Source organism: Lampetra planeri, unplaced genomic scaffold (genome assembly GCF_965212315.1).
Source record: "Lampetra planeri unplaced genomic scaffold, kcLamPlan1.2.h2 scaffold_2251, whole genome shotgun sequence".
Lineage (NCBI taxonomy): Eukaryota > Metazoa > Chordata > Hyperoartia > Petromyzontiformes > Petromyzontidae > Lampetra > Lampetra planeri.
Genome location: NW_027615023.1, coordinates 1 through 12,925, shown reverse-complemented (window position 1 = coordinate 12,925; position 12,925 = coordinate 1). Strand labels below are relative to the sequence as shown.

At 59.7% G+C, this 12,925-nt stretch overlaps 1 protein-coding gene across 1 annotated transcript; it reads right to left on the bottom strand.

The window, feature by feature from the left end:
• Window positions 1-6: 6 nt before the first annotated feature.
• LOC144740529 (rho GTPase-activating protein 44-like) lies at window positions 7-10,722 on the bottom strand (the record flags this gene model as incomplete). The annotated part of the gene is made up of 10 exons (XM_078623373.1): window positions 10,489-10,722; window positions 9,636-9,712; window positions 8,529-8,643; window positions 6,201-6,269; window positions 4,277-4,358; window positions 3,699-3,823; window positions 2,225-2,333; window positions 1,611-1,692; window positions 1,005-1,085; window positions 7-184 (listed from the first exon to the last, which is right to left on the bottom strand). Coding segments are annotated over exons 1-10 (1,137 nt in total), but the record flags the coding sequence as incomplete, so codon positions are not given.
• Between the last annotated feature and the right edge of the window lie 2,203 nt (window positions 10,723-12,925).

Sequence of the window (12,925 nt, the reverse complement as noted above, 5' to 3'; positions counted from 1 at the left end):
CCCCACCCCCCCCGCCCCGTTGTAACGCTGTGAGACGGAGGAGCGAGCGGTGGAGCAGCGAGTCGCCCACCTGGAGGTGGGGGCCCACAGCAGGTTGGGCCCCAGCACGATGGCGATGTTGCTGGGAGTCATCTTGTTAAACTCCTGCTGCTCCGCGAGCCGCGCCAGGAACTTCATCAGGTACCTGCGGCGGCGGGGCAACGGCAACAACGCGCTAGCGCCGGCGGAGAGCCGGAGGCAAAGCTCCCCCCGCCGCGTGGCCCACCGCCCGCGCAAGGCCGTCGGGGCGAGCGCTGTTGGCGAGCGCCGAGTGGGTAGCGCCTAGGAAGGCCGGAGCGGCGCGTTGATGGAGGGGGGTGAAGCACCGGGGAGAGGCCTTCCCCTCCCCGGTGCCGATGTGTGCACGCCGCACTGGGTACTCGCTCAGAGCCGAGGTGGCAGCGGCGCGCTAACCGCGGCGCCACCGCTCCCCACACGGACACGCAGACATAGACGAAGCAACGCATATCAAAGCCTGCACGCAGACACGCAGACACCACCACCCGCAGGCTGGTGGGTCAAGTCAAGGCTACAGCAGTGTGGTCTGCTGGGCGAGGTGAAGGCCGCAGCGTGGCCTGCTGGGCGAGGTCAAGGCTAGAGCGTAGTCTGCTGGGCGAGGTCAAGGCCGCAGCGTGGTCTGCTGGGCGAGGTCAAGGCTGCAGCGTGGCCTGCTGGGCGAGGTCAGGGATAGAGCGTGGCCTGCTGGGCGAGGTCAAGGCTAGAGCGTGGTCTGCTGGGCGAGGTCAAGGCCGTAGCGTGGTCTGCTGGGCGAGGTCAAGGCTGCAGCGTGGCCTGCTGGGCGAGGTCAGGGCTAGAGCGTGGCCTGCTGGGCGAGGTCAAGGCTAGAGCGTGGCCTGCTGAGCGAGGTCGAGATGGGGTCGTAGTTTGCCGAGCGAGGTCACTGCGAGGTCACTTCGAGGTCACTGCGAGGTCACTGCGAGGTCACTGCGAGGTCGTCCCCTCACCGGAAGTTGGCCTTGTTCTCCTTGGGCAGCAGGTCGCACACCGACCACAGCGCCTGCAGCCGCTCCTGCTGATCGGGCATGCTGGAGAGGGGTCACGCGGGGGTCACGCGGGGGTCACGCGGGGGGTGTTGATGAGAACACAACAAGTGAGTGTGCGACAGAGGCGAGTGTGCGTGAGGTGAGTGTGCGTGAGGCGAGTGTGCGTGAGGTGAGTGTGCGTGAGGCGAGTGTGTGTGAGGTGAGTGTGTGTGAGGTGAGTGTGCGTGAGGCGAGTGTGCGTGAGGCGAGTGTGTGTGAGGTGAGTGTGCGTGAGGTGAGTGTGTGACAGAGGTGAGTGTGTGTGAGGTGAGTGTGCGTGAGGTGAGTGTGTGACAGAGGTGAGTGTGCGTGAGGCGAGTGTGCGTGAGGTGAGTGTGTGACAGAGGTGAGTGTGCGTGAGGCGAGTGTGCGTGAGGTGAGTGTGTGACAGAGGTGAGTGTGCGTGAGGCGAGTGTGCGTGAGGTGAGTGTGTGACAGAGGTGAGTGTGCGTGAGGCGAGTGTGCGTGAGGTGAGTGTGTGTGAGGTGAGTGTGCGTGAGGTGAGTGCGCCCCCCCCGACCCCCCCACCTGAACGCCTTGCTCCAGTCTGTGAAGAGGTGGAACGTCATGAGGGGCTCGGGCAGCTCACGGATATAGGACTTGAGAGCCCCTGCAGCCGCGGGGGGAGGGGGGGGAGAGTGACGTTGTCAAGGGGGGAGGGGGGAAGAGGGAGAGAGTCCGTCAAGGGAGGGCAGCGGTGGCGGTAGTCCTCGTGACTCTTCCTGCCTGTGTGTCCGTGTGTGTCCGTGTGTGTCTGTGTGTGTGTCTGTGTGTCCGTGTGTGTCTGTGTGTGTGTCCGTGTGTGTCCGTGTGTGTCTGTGTGTGTGTCTGTGTGTCCGTGTGTGTCTGTGTGTGTGTCCGTGTGTGTCTGTGTGTGTGTCTGTGTGTCCGTGTGTGTCTCTCTGTGTATCCGTGTGAGTGTCTGTGTGTCCGTGTGTGTCTGTGTGTCCGTGTGTGTCTCTCTGTATCTCCATGTGTGTGTGTCTGTGTCTCCGTGTGTGTGTGTCTGTGTGTGTGTCTGTGTGTCCGTGTGTCTGTGTCTCGGTGTGTGTGTCTGTGTCTCGGTGTGTGTGTCTGTGTGTGTGTCTGTGTGTGTCTGTGTGTGTGTCTGTGTGTCCGTGTGTGTCTGTGTGCGTAGTGACCAGCGATGGCGTGCGGGTCAGGGGAGAAGTCCGACTCCACGATGCAGCAGTCGAGCGACGCTTTCAGCTTCTTCAGCTTCGAGTTGGCAGCCGCAATCCGGAACAGACCCTGCACACACACACACACCGTGCACACACACACACACGTGTCAACACACACACCGTGCACACACACACACACACACACGTGTCAACACACACACACGTGTCAACACACACACCGTGCACACACACACACACACACGTGTCAACACACACACACACGTGTCAAAACACACACACGTGCACACACATACGCACATGCATACACACACGCACACACACGTGCACACACACATGTGCATACACACACGTGCACACACACATGTGCATACACACACGTGCACACACGTGCACACATACACACACACGTGCATACACACACGTTCATACATACACACACACCTGCATACACACATACACACGTGCACACACACACACCGTGTCAACACACACACACACACGTGCACACACACACACGTGAACACACACACGTGCATACACACACACGCACAGTGTCAACACACGCGGTCTACCCCGTATTCTTGTACAGGGAAATTGAGTATTCAGGTCCATACGACGTGACAGCCGTTTCAATACGGGCGAATTTTTTTTAAATATCTATTTGTTTGTGTTTCTCCCTCGTGATGGGACTTTGTCGGATGAACGTTGAGATTTGTAAGGGGACACGGGGTGAACAATGAGGTCTGAGTTGGTCTGTAACGAGGTAGGGCGCTGATTAGGGGTTGACAGCTATGGATACATAGTCAAACACACACACACACGCTCACCATCGCGCACACACACACACACACACCTCACCCATCGCTCACCATCGCACACACACACACACACACCTCACCCATCGCTCACACATCCCTCGCCATCGCTCACCATCGCTCACATACACACACACCTCACCATCGCTCACCATCCCTCACCATCGCTCACCATCACACACACACCTCACCCATCGCTCACCCATCCCTCACCATTGCTCACCCATCCCTCACCATCGCTCACCCATCCCTCACCATCGCTCACCATCGCTCACCCATCCCTCACCATCGCTCACCCATCCCTCACCATCGCTCACCCATCCCTCACCATCGCTCACCATCACATACACACACACCTCACCCATCGCTCACCCATCCCTCACCATCGCTCACCCATCCCTCACCATCGCTCACCATCGCTCACCCATCCCTCACCATCGCTCACCCATCCCTCACCATCGCTCACCATCACATACACACACACCTCACCCATCGCTCACCCATCCCTCACCATCGCTCACCCATCCCTCACCATCGCTCACCCATCCCTCACCATCGCTCACCCATCCCTCACCATCGCTCACCCATCCCTCACCATCGCTCACCCATCCCTCACCATCCCTCACCATCGCCCGCTTCCCGCCCTGGGCGCTCACCTCCTCCTGCAGGCCGCTGTCCATGAGTGCCACGACGCAGGCCTCGATGGGGAAGGCGATGTCCCGTCGGTTCAGGTGCAGGTGCTCCTCCAGCGGCTGCCCGTAGCAGGGACGCACGCAGTGCTCTGAGACACGCACACGCGCGAAGGCAAAGATCCCCCGTGTAGCCTTAACAGACTGTAGGGGCAAGTGCTGTTAGCGAGCAGCAGCACCTGTGAAGGCCGGCACGGCACACGAGGGGGTGGGTGGCCAGCACCACGCCCGGCCACCTTTGTCTCCCCAGTGGCGATGTTTACTACACACCGCACTAGGTACTCATTTGAGGCTGAGTCGACCTAGGAGAGGCCCAGGACCGGTTCTGATGATCTTCACTGGTGTTGGCTGTGAATGGGGATCGAACCCGGGACGCCGGGTTCGTAGCGCAGCGATGCGCTAACTGCTACACCACCGCTCCCCACGTCAAAAGACCATCACAACCACACACGGTCACACACACGGTCACACACACGGTCACACACACACACACAATCCAAGGGCTGGAAGAGGGGGGAGGGAGGTAGGGAGGGAGGGAGCTTCACCTCTCTCGGCCGTGATCTTGGGCAGGAGAGTCTCGATGACCGCCAGGGACCTCTTGTGGAAGTCGGCCTGCGTCTCTAGGAGCTACACGGAGACACGGGGACACGCACACACGTCAACATGTCACACACCGCCACCATTGTGCGTGTCTTTGTTGTGCGTGTGTGCGTGTGTGTGCGTGTGTGTGCGTGTGTGTTCGTGTATGTGCGTGCGTGTGCATGGTTCAGAGAGCCGTAAGGCGCTGCAAGGATGGGTGGTGGTCGCGGGTTGCTGAGGAGATGGAGTCTGCGTCAGTGGCCCGCGATCACAAATCCCTATTTAACTCCATCAAAAAAGTAACCTGCAGCGCCACACCTATTACCATCATTAAGGGAAAGAACTGTGATCCAATCTCCGACCCCCCGGGAACAGGTTTGCAGATTTGCTGAGATCTGTGAGGTCCTGGGGGAGGGGAAATCCCTCAGCCAGGAAAACGTGTGACAAAGTGGGGATGACCTTGCTGAGGCTGCGGTGCCTCAAATATTGGAGGAGGAAGTCACCCCCTGTGAGTGGCTGGCTGAGGTGCCATCTGTTGAGGAAGTACTGAAGGCCAGGAAAGGCACCGGGCAGAGATGATCTCCCAAGCGAAATGCTGAGGGAGGGTGGCGTTTGTGCACAGACTGCCCTACATGACATCATAACAACAGTCTGGACCACTGGAGGGGTTCCACAGGATTGGAAGGATGCCCTGTGGTGCTGGCCACCCGCCCCCTCGTGTGCCGTGCCGGTCTTCATAGGTGCTCGCTAACAGCACTTGCCCCTACAGTCTGTTCAGGCTAAACTGGGGGATCTTTGTCTTTATCTCTGTGTGCACACACGTGTGTACGTGCGTGTGTGTACGTGCGTGCGTACGTGTGTGTGTACGTGCGTGTGTGTACGTGCGTGTGTGTGCGTGCGTGTGTGTGTGCGTGCGTGTGTGTGCGTGCGTGTGCGTGTGTACATGCGTGTGTGCGTGCGTGTGTGCGTGTGTACGTGCGTGTGTGTGTGCGTGCGTGTGTGTGTGCGTGTGTGTACGTGCGTGTGTACGTGCGTGTGTGCGTGTGTGTGTGCGTGTGTGCGTGTGTGTGTGCGTGCGTGTGTGTGTACGTGCGTGTGTGTGTGCGTGCGTGTGCGTGTGCGTGCGTGTGCGTGTGTGCGTGCGTGTGTGTGTGCTTGCGTGTGTGTGTACGTGCGTGTGTGGGTGCGTGTGTGCGTGCGTGTGCGTGTGTACGTGCGTGTGTGCGTGTGCGTGTGTACGTGTGTGTGTGTGCGTGCGTGTGTGTGTACGTGCGTGTGTGTGTGCGTGCGTGTGTACGTGCGTGTGTGCGTGTGCGTGTGTGCGTGCGTGTGTACGTGCGTGTGTGTGTACGTGCGTGTGTACGTGCGTGTGTGCGTGTGCGTGTGTGTGTACGTGTGTGTGTACGTGTGTGTGTGCGTGTGCGTGTGTGCGTGCGTGTGTACGTGCGTGTGTGTGTACGTGCGTGTGTACGTGCGTGTGTGCGTGTGCGTGTGTGTGTACGTGTGTGTGTACGTGTGTGTGTGCGTGTGCGTGTGTACGTGCGTGTGTACGTGCGTGTGTGTGTACGTGTGTGTGTACGTGCGTGTGTGCGTGTGCGTGTGTGTGTACGTGTGTGTGTACGTGTGTGTGTGCGTGTGCGTGTGTACGTGTGTGTGTACGTGTGTGTGTGTGCGTGCGTGTGTACGTGTGTGTGTGCGTGTGCGTGTGTGTGTACGTGCGTGTGTACGTGCGTGTGTACGTGCGTGTGTGTGTACGTGCGTGTGCGTGCGTGTACGTGTGTGTGTGCGTGTGCGTGTGTGTGTACGTGCGTGTGTACGTGCGTGTGCGTGCGTGTGTGTGTACGTGCGTGTACGTGCGTGTGTACGTGCGTGTGTGTGTGCGTCGCTCACCTTGACAAAGTAGTCGGCAAAGCCTTTCTCCTTGGCCACGAACTGGTAGAGCTCCGTGGCATACTGGTCCTAGCCACCCACACAGAACACCAAGACAAAGATCCCCCGTGTAGCCTTAACAGACTGTCGGGGCAAGTGCTATTAGCGAGTACTTATGAAGGGCGGCACGGCACACGAGGGGGTGGGTAACCAGCACCACGCTCGGCCGCCTTTGTCTCCCCAGTGGCGATGTTTACACATCGCACCAGGTACTCGTTTGAGGCTGAATCGACCTAGGGGAGGCCCAGTACCGCTTCAAATAATCGTCACTGGTGGTGGCGTAGTAGTTAGCGCAGCACGGGGGACACAGAGGCAGAGAGAGAGACAGACAGAGAGACACAGACAGAGAGAGACATAGACACAGAGAGAGACACACAGAGAGACAGAGAGAGGAGGGAAGGCAAGTCACAAGCATCAGGCGCGGTTGGTGCGACCGGGCGAGCGCGCGGGAGACGACACGGCCGGAGGGGCTGGTGGGTAATGCTCGCGGCTCACGGCAACAGGGGCCTGGGTTCGCTTCCTCACCCAAGTGGCTTGCTGTGCGTGTGTCGGGGTGCGAACAGAGAGAAGCACATGGGGAGAGAGACATAGACACAGAGACACAGAGAGAGAGCACATGGGGAGAGAGACATAGACACAGAGACACAGAGAGAGCACATGGGGAGAGAGACATAGACACAGAGACACAGAGAGAGAGCACATGGGGAGAGAGACATAGACACAGAGACACAGAGAGAGAGCACATGGGGAGAGAGACATAGACACAGAGACACAGAGAGAGCACATGGGGAGAGAGACATAGACACAGAGACACAGAGAGAGCACATGGGGAGAGAGACATAGACACAGAGACACAGAGAGAGAGAGCACATGGGGAGAGAGACATAGACACAGAGACACAGAGAGAGCACATGGGGAGAGAGGCCTCAGGCTGTGTGGGGTCTCCCACTCCCCTCCTCGTCGTTACTTCCTCCTTGGACTCTCCGTTCCTCGCCCCTCCTCCACTCTGCGTCTACGCCTCTACACCGTGACTCTGTGTGTGCTGAGTGGCACCCTGCTACTCACCTACTCACTCACCTACTCACTCACCTACTCACTCAACTACTTACTCACCTACTCCCTCACACACCCACCTACTCACTCACCCACTCAGGGTCCCCATCTTGTTCTCTGTGTCTACGCCTCTACACCGTGACTCTGTGTGTGTTGAGTGGCACCCTACTACTCACTACTACTACTACTCATCACCTACCCTACGACCTGGGGCTGTGGCGGTGAGGGGGGGGGGGCAGCACTTCAAGGAGGGTGGCGGTGCGCACGAGGGAGGGGGGGGGGTCAAGGTTCGCGTGGCGAGCCGGCAGGCCGTAACCACTGGGGCGGACTTTGTACCGGGAGCGGCCTCCGCACGAGCGCTCAGTACGGCGGCAGCCGGCGTCTGTGAGACACAGCGGCGGCAGTAGCAGCAGCAGCAGCAGTAGCAACAGCGGCAGCAGCAGCGGCAGAGCAGCAGCAGTGGTAGCAGTAGCAGCAGTAGCAGCAGCAGCAGTAGCAGCAGCAGCGGCGGCAGCAGCAGCAGCAGTGGTAGCAGCAGCAGTAGCAGCAGCAGCAGTAGCAGCAGCAGCAGTAGCAGCAGCAGTAGCAGCAGCAGCAGCAGCAGCGGCGGCAGCAGCAGCAGCGGCGGCAGCAGCAGCAGCAGCAGCAGCAGCAGCAGCGGCGGCAGCAGCAGTAGCAGCAGCAGCAGCGGCGGCTGCAGCAGCGGCGTCGTCGCCTCCCTGCGTGACGATACAGACTTGTGCCGCACAGGGACAGCTGCCACTGGGGGTGCCCCCTAGAGCAGACCGAACAGCAGCAACGACGCCCCCTCCCCCCCGCCTACTGTGAAACTACCACGTGAGGCTGTGAGGCAGCAGCAGCAGCAGCAGCGTCGTGATTGCGCTGTGCCACACAGCGCCAGCTGTAGGGGAGCAGGGGGGAGGGAGAGGGGGGAGCTAGGGCAGGAGGCGCCGCTAGAGGGATGCCAGCTGGTGGGACAACTTGCCGAGCCCCGTGGCCCCTGCTGAAGAGCTTCACAGCTCATCGGATTCCTCCTCGACTCGAAATACGGACGCTGACGGGCGGATTGCGAGCGGGCGAGAGAAGCTACGGGCGAGAGGGGAGGGAGGGGAGCGAGGGGAAGGCCCCTCCCCACCTCCTCCCCTCCCTCCCCCTCGGGGAAGGCCCTGGAGTCGTGCCCCCCCTCCGTGACGCGGGGCACGGTGCTGCTGCCGATGGGAGGGGAGGGTGCGGCACCTTCATGATCTCCACTTTGTTCTCCTCCTCCTCCATCTCCTCGCGCAGCGCCTCCAGCTTGCTGGGCGTCATGGCCCCCACGTTGCCCTGCAGCACCTTGGAGGCCTGCTGGTACCTGCAGGGAGAGAGGGGGGGGGGCAGGGGGGGAGAGGGGGAGGGAGGAATGGGGAAGGAGAGGAAGGGAGAAGTCCGTCAATCATGCCCGCACGTGCACACTCGCGCACACAAAGACAAAGATCCCCCATATAGCCTGTTGGGGCAAGAACTGTCGGCGAGCACCAATGAAGGCCGGCACAGCACACGAGGGGGTGGGGGGGGGGGCAACACCACTCTGAGATGTCTCCCCAGTGGCGATGTTGACTACGCACCACGCCAGGAAGAACCGGTGGGGACATTCACAGTCCAGGACTGGCTCAGATGTCTGTCATTGATACTGAACGTGATTGGGAATCGAACTCGGGCTGCCGGGTTCATAGTGCAGCGCGCCAAGGGCGACGTTACTGCTCCCAACGCGCACACAAGCACACACGCACACACACGTACACACGCACACACACGCACACACAAGCACGCACACACACGTACACACGCACACACACAAGCACCCACACGCACACACACGCACACACAAGCACACACACGCACACACGCACACACAAGCACACACGCACACACACACGCACACAAGCACACACGCACACAAGCACACACACGCACGCACACACACACACACGCACACACAAGCACACACACGCACACACAAGCACACACACGCACACACACGTACACACGCACAAGCACACACACGCAACAACACGTACACACGCACACACACGCACACACAAGCACACACACGCACACACACGCACACAAGCACACACACACAAGCACACACGCGCGCACACACGAACACACACGCGCACGCACGCACACAAGCACACACGCGCGCACACACACACGCGCGCGCACACATGCACGCACACACGCGCACACGCACACGCACACACATGCACGCACACGCGCACACACACGCACACGCGCACACGCGCGCATGCACACACACACGCACGCGCGCGTGGATGCGGGTGGCGTGTCGCTGGGTCCCACCTGGACTTGGCGCCCTCCATGTCCAGCACCATCTTGCTGAGGTGTTTCCTCTGCTTCTGGATGTTGGGGATGTGCTCCTGCGGGGTCAGAGGGCACGGGGGGGGGGAGAGGAGGGGGCTCAGAGGCGCACAGCAGCCGGCGCCATCGCGGGTTCCAGTCCCAACCACAGCGTTTACACCGCGGGGGGGGGTCTCACAGACTCACACAGAGACCCATAGACTCACACAGAGACCCATAGACTCACACAGAGACTCATAGACTCACACAGACCCCATAGACTCACACAGAGACCCATAGACTCACACAGAGACCCATAGACCCCCATAGAGACCCATAGTGGTAGAGACGGTGGAAACCTTTCCATTAAATCCGTGGGGGTCTGTGGCGGGTGCATGGGGGTACACATAGGGGTCAGGGAAGGTCCGTGGGGGGGGGGGGGGGTCCACAGGGGTCCGTGGGGATCTCTGGGGATCTCTGGGGGTCGGTGAAGGTCCTCAGGAGCCGGTAGGGAACCGTGGGGGGGGGTCTTGAGGGGTTCCCTGGGTAGTCGGTGGGGGTCCGTGGGAGTCTGTGGGTAGTCGGTGAGGGTTCACGGGAGTCCGAGGGGCTGTATATGGGGGTGGTCTGTGAGGGGGTCCACGGGGGTCCGTGGGTAGTCGGTGAGGGGGGGCGGGGGGGTCCATTGAGGGGGGTTGGTGGGGATCCATGGGAGTCCGTGGGGGTACTGTACACGGGGGTGGGTTCGTGGGGGGTCCGTGGGGGAGGGAGGGAGGGACGGGGGGAGGGGGAGGGAGGGAGGGGGGGAGGGACAGGGGGAGGGGGAGGGGGGAGGGAGGGTGGTGGGGGCCATCACCTCGGCTAGGAGGTTGATGGGCTCCAGCACGTTGGTCTCCACGCTGCCCTCCATGTTGCACACTTCCATCGCCAGGTTCAGCTGCGCCTCCCCGCACTGCTGCAGCACCTTGCTGTGGGACGCAGCAGCAGCGGTAGGAGAAGCAGCAACGACAGCAGCAGCAGCATTAGAAGCAGCAGTAACAGCAGTAGCCGCACAAACAGCAGTAGCCGCACACATAGCAGTAGCAGCAGTAGCAGCAGTAGCAGCAGCAGCGGCGGCGGCGGCAGCAGCAGCGGCAGCAGCAGCAGTAGCAGCAGCAGTAGCAGCAGCAGTAGCAGCAGACACCTCGACTGGGGCTCCGCTGACATGGCGCGCCGTCTGTGTTGGCGGCGGAAACGGCTCTCCTGCCGACTCGGTGATTTTAACGTTTCCGATGAACAGTTATTTCGGTGAACAATTAGTTTCCGTGGAAGGAATAAAACAAACTCGTGAGCCGAGGGACGGCTGCAATTGCTTCCCCCGCGGCAGAGGTCGCAAACGGGTTTTGATTCCTTACCCGTACCCGGCCGCACCAGGGTCGCAAATGGGTACCCGTTCCCTACCCGTACCCTACCCGAAATGAGTGACAAACGGTTATTCACCGGTGACTCACGGCCTACCCGTACCCGTACCCAGCCGCACCAGGGTCGCAAACGGGTACCCGTACGCGTACCCGGCCGGGTACGGGTAGCCGGGTATCGGGTAGGGTACGGGTGTCGGGTACCCGGTTGTGACCTCTGCCCCGCAGCAGTCAACCCGCTCTGTGCTAACGTTCTCAGAGCTGGAATTCACCCCCAAATTAAGCGCGGAACAACATTTTTGACGTGACAGGGTTTTTTGTGCAACCATTGGTGACTGGGCCAAGAGCCTCAACTTCACTGCACTTGAGAACTCCGGTTTAATCACTGCTCAGTCTGTGTCAGTCCATGGGTCTCTACGTGAGTCAATGGGTCTGTGTGCGAGGGTATGGGTCTCTATGGGAGTCTATATGTCTCTATCAGTCTATGGGTCTCTGTGCGAGTCTATGGGTATCTGTGCGAGTCTATGGGTCTGTGTGTGAGCCTATGGGTCTCTGTGTGAGTCTATGGGTCTCTGTGCGAGTCTGTGTCTCTGTGTGAGTCTATGGGTCTCTGTGTGAGTCTATGGGTCTCTGTGTGAGTCTATGGGTCTCAATGTCAACTGGGCTTAGACCATCAACTCAGTGCTCTTGAGAACCCAGTTCACGCTAGGGCAGGACCACGCCCCCTCCCCCGCCCCCACCCCCCTCCCCCCCGCCCCACCCCCCTCCTCCATGAAACGTGAATTCTGCCTCTAACTTTAGCTCCGGTAAATGTTTAACGTTTCTCATTTTTTATTTTTCCGCTTGCGGGCGACTCGGGGAAGGATTTGGCATACTCCTACGGTGATGACGTCACGGGGCCCTAGAGGTCACGGGTGGAGGGGACTGGAGAGGGCTCGCGTACGAAGGGCATGAGCGAGCGTGAGCGCGAGCGAGCTCGTGTGTGCGTGTGTGTGCGCGTGTGTGCGTAGTGCATGTCGGTTGTGTGTGTGTGCGTGTGTGTGTGCGTGTGTGTGTGTGCGGAGCGGTAGCGTCGCGGTTAGCGCTGCGTTGCGCTACGAACCCGGTGACCCGAGTTCGATTCCCCGCTCACGGCCGACACCAATGACGATTATCCAACAGTCTGTTAAGGCTATACGGGGGATATTTGTCTTTGTGTGTAGGTGTGTGTGTGTAGCTGTGTGTGTAGCTGTGTGTGTGTAGCTGTGTGTGTGTAGGTGTGTGTGTGTAGCTGTGTGTGTGTGTAGCTGTGTGTGTGTAGCTGTGTGTGTGTAGGTGTGTGTGTGTAGCTGTGTGTGTGTGTAGCTGTGTGTGTGTGTAGCTGTGTGTGTGTGTAGCTGTGTGTGTGTAGCTGTGTGTGTGTAGCTGTGTGTGTGTAGCTGTGTGTGTGTGTAGCTGTGTGTGTGTGTAGCTGTGTGTGTGTGTAGCTGTGTGTGTGTGTAGCTGTGTGTGTGTGTAGCTGTGTGTGTGTGTAGCTGTGTCTGTGTGTAGCTGTGTCTGTGTGTAGCTGTGTGTGTGTAGGTGTGTGTGTGTAGCTGTGTGTGTAGGTGTGTGTGTGTAGCTGTGTGTGTGTAGCTGTGTGTGTAGCTGTGTGTGTAGCTGTGTGTGTGTAGCTGTGTGTGTGTAGCTGTGTGTGTGTGTAGCTGTGTGTGTGTGTAGCTGTGTGTGTAGCTGTGTGTGTGTAGCTGTGTGTGTGTGTAGCTGTGTGTGTGTGTAGCTGTGTCTGTGTGTAGCTGTGTCTGTGTGTAGCTGTGTGTGTGTAGCTGTGTGTGTAGCTGTGTGTGTAGCTGTGTGTGTGTGTAGCTGTGTGTTTGTAGCTGTGTGTGTAGCTGTGTGTGTAGCTGTGTGTGTGTGTAG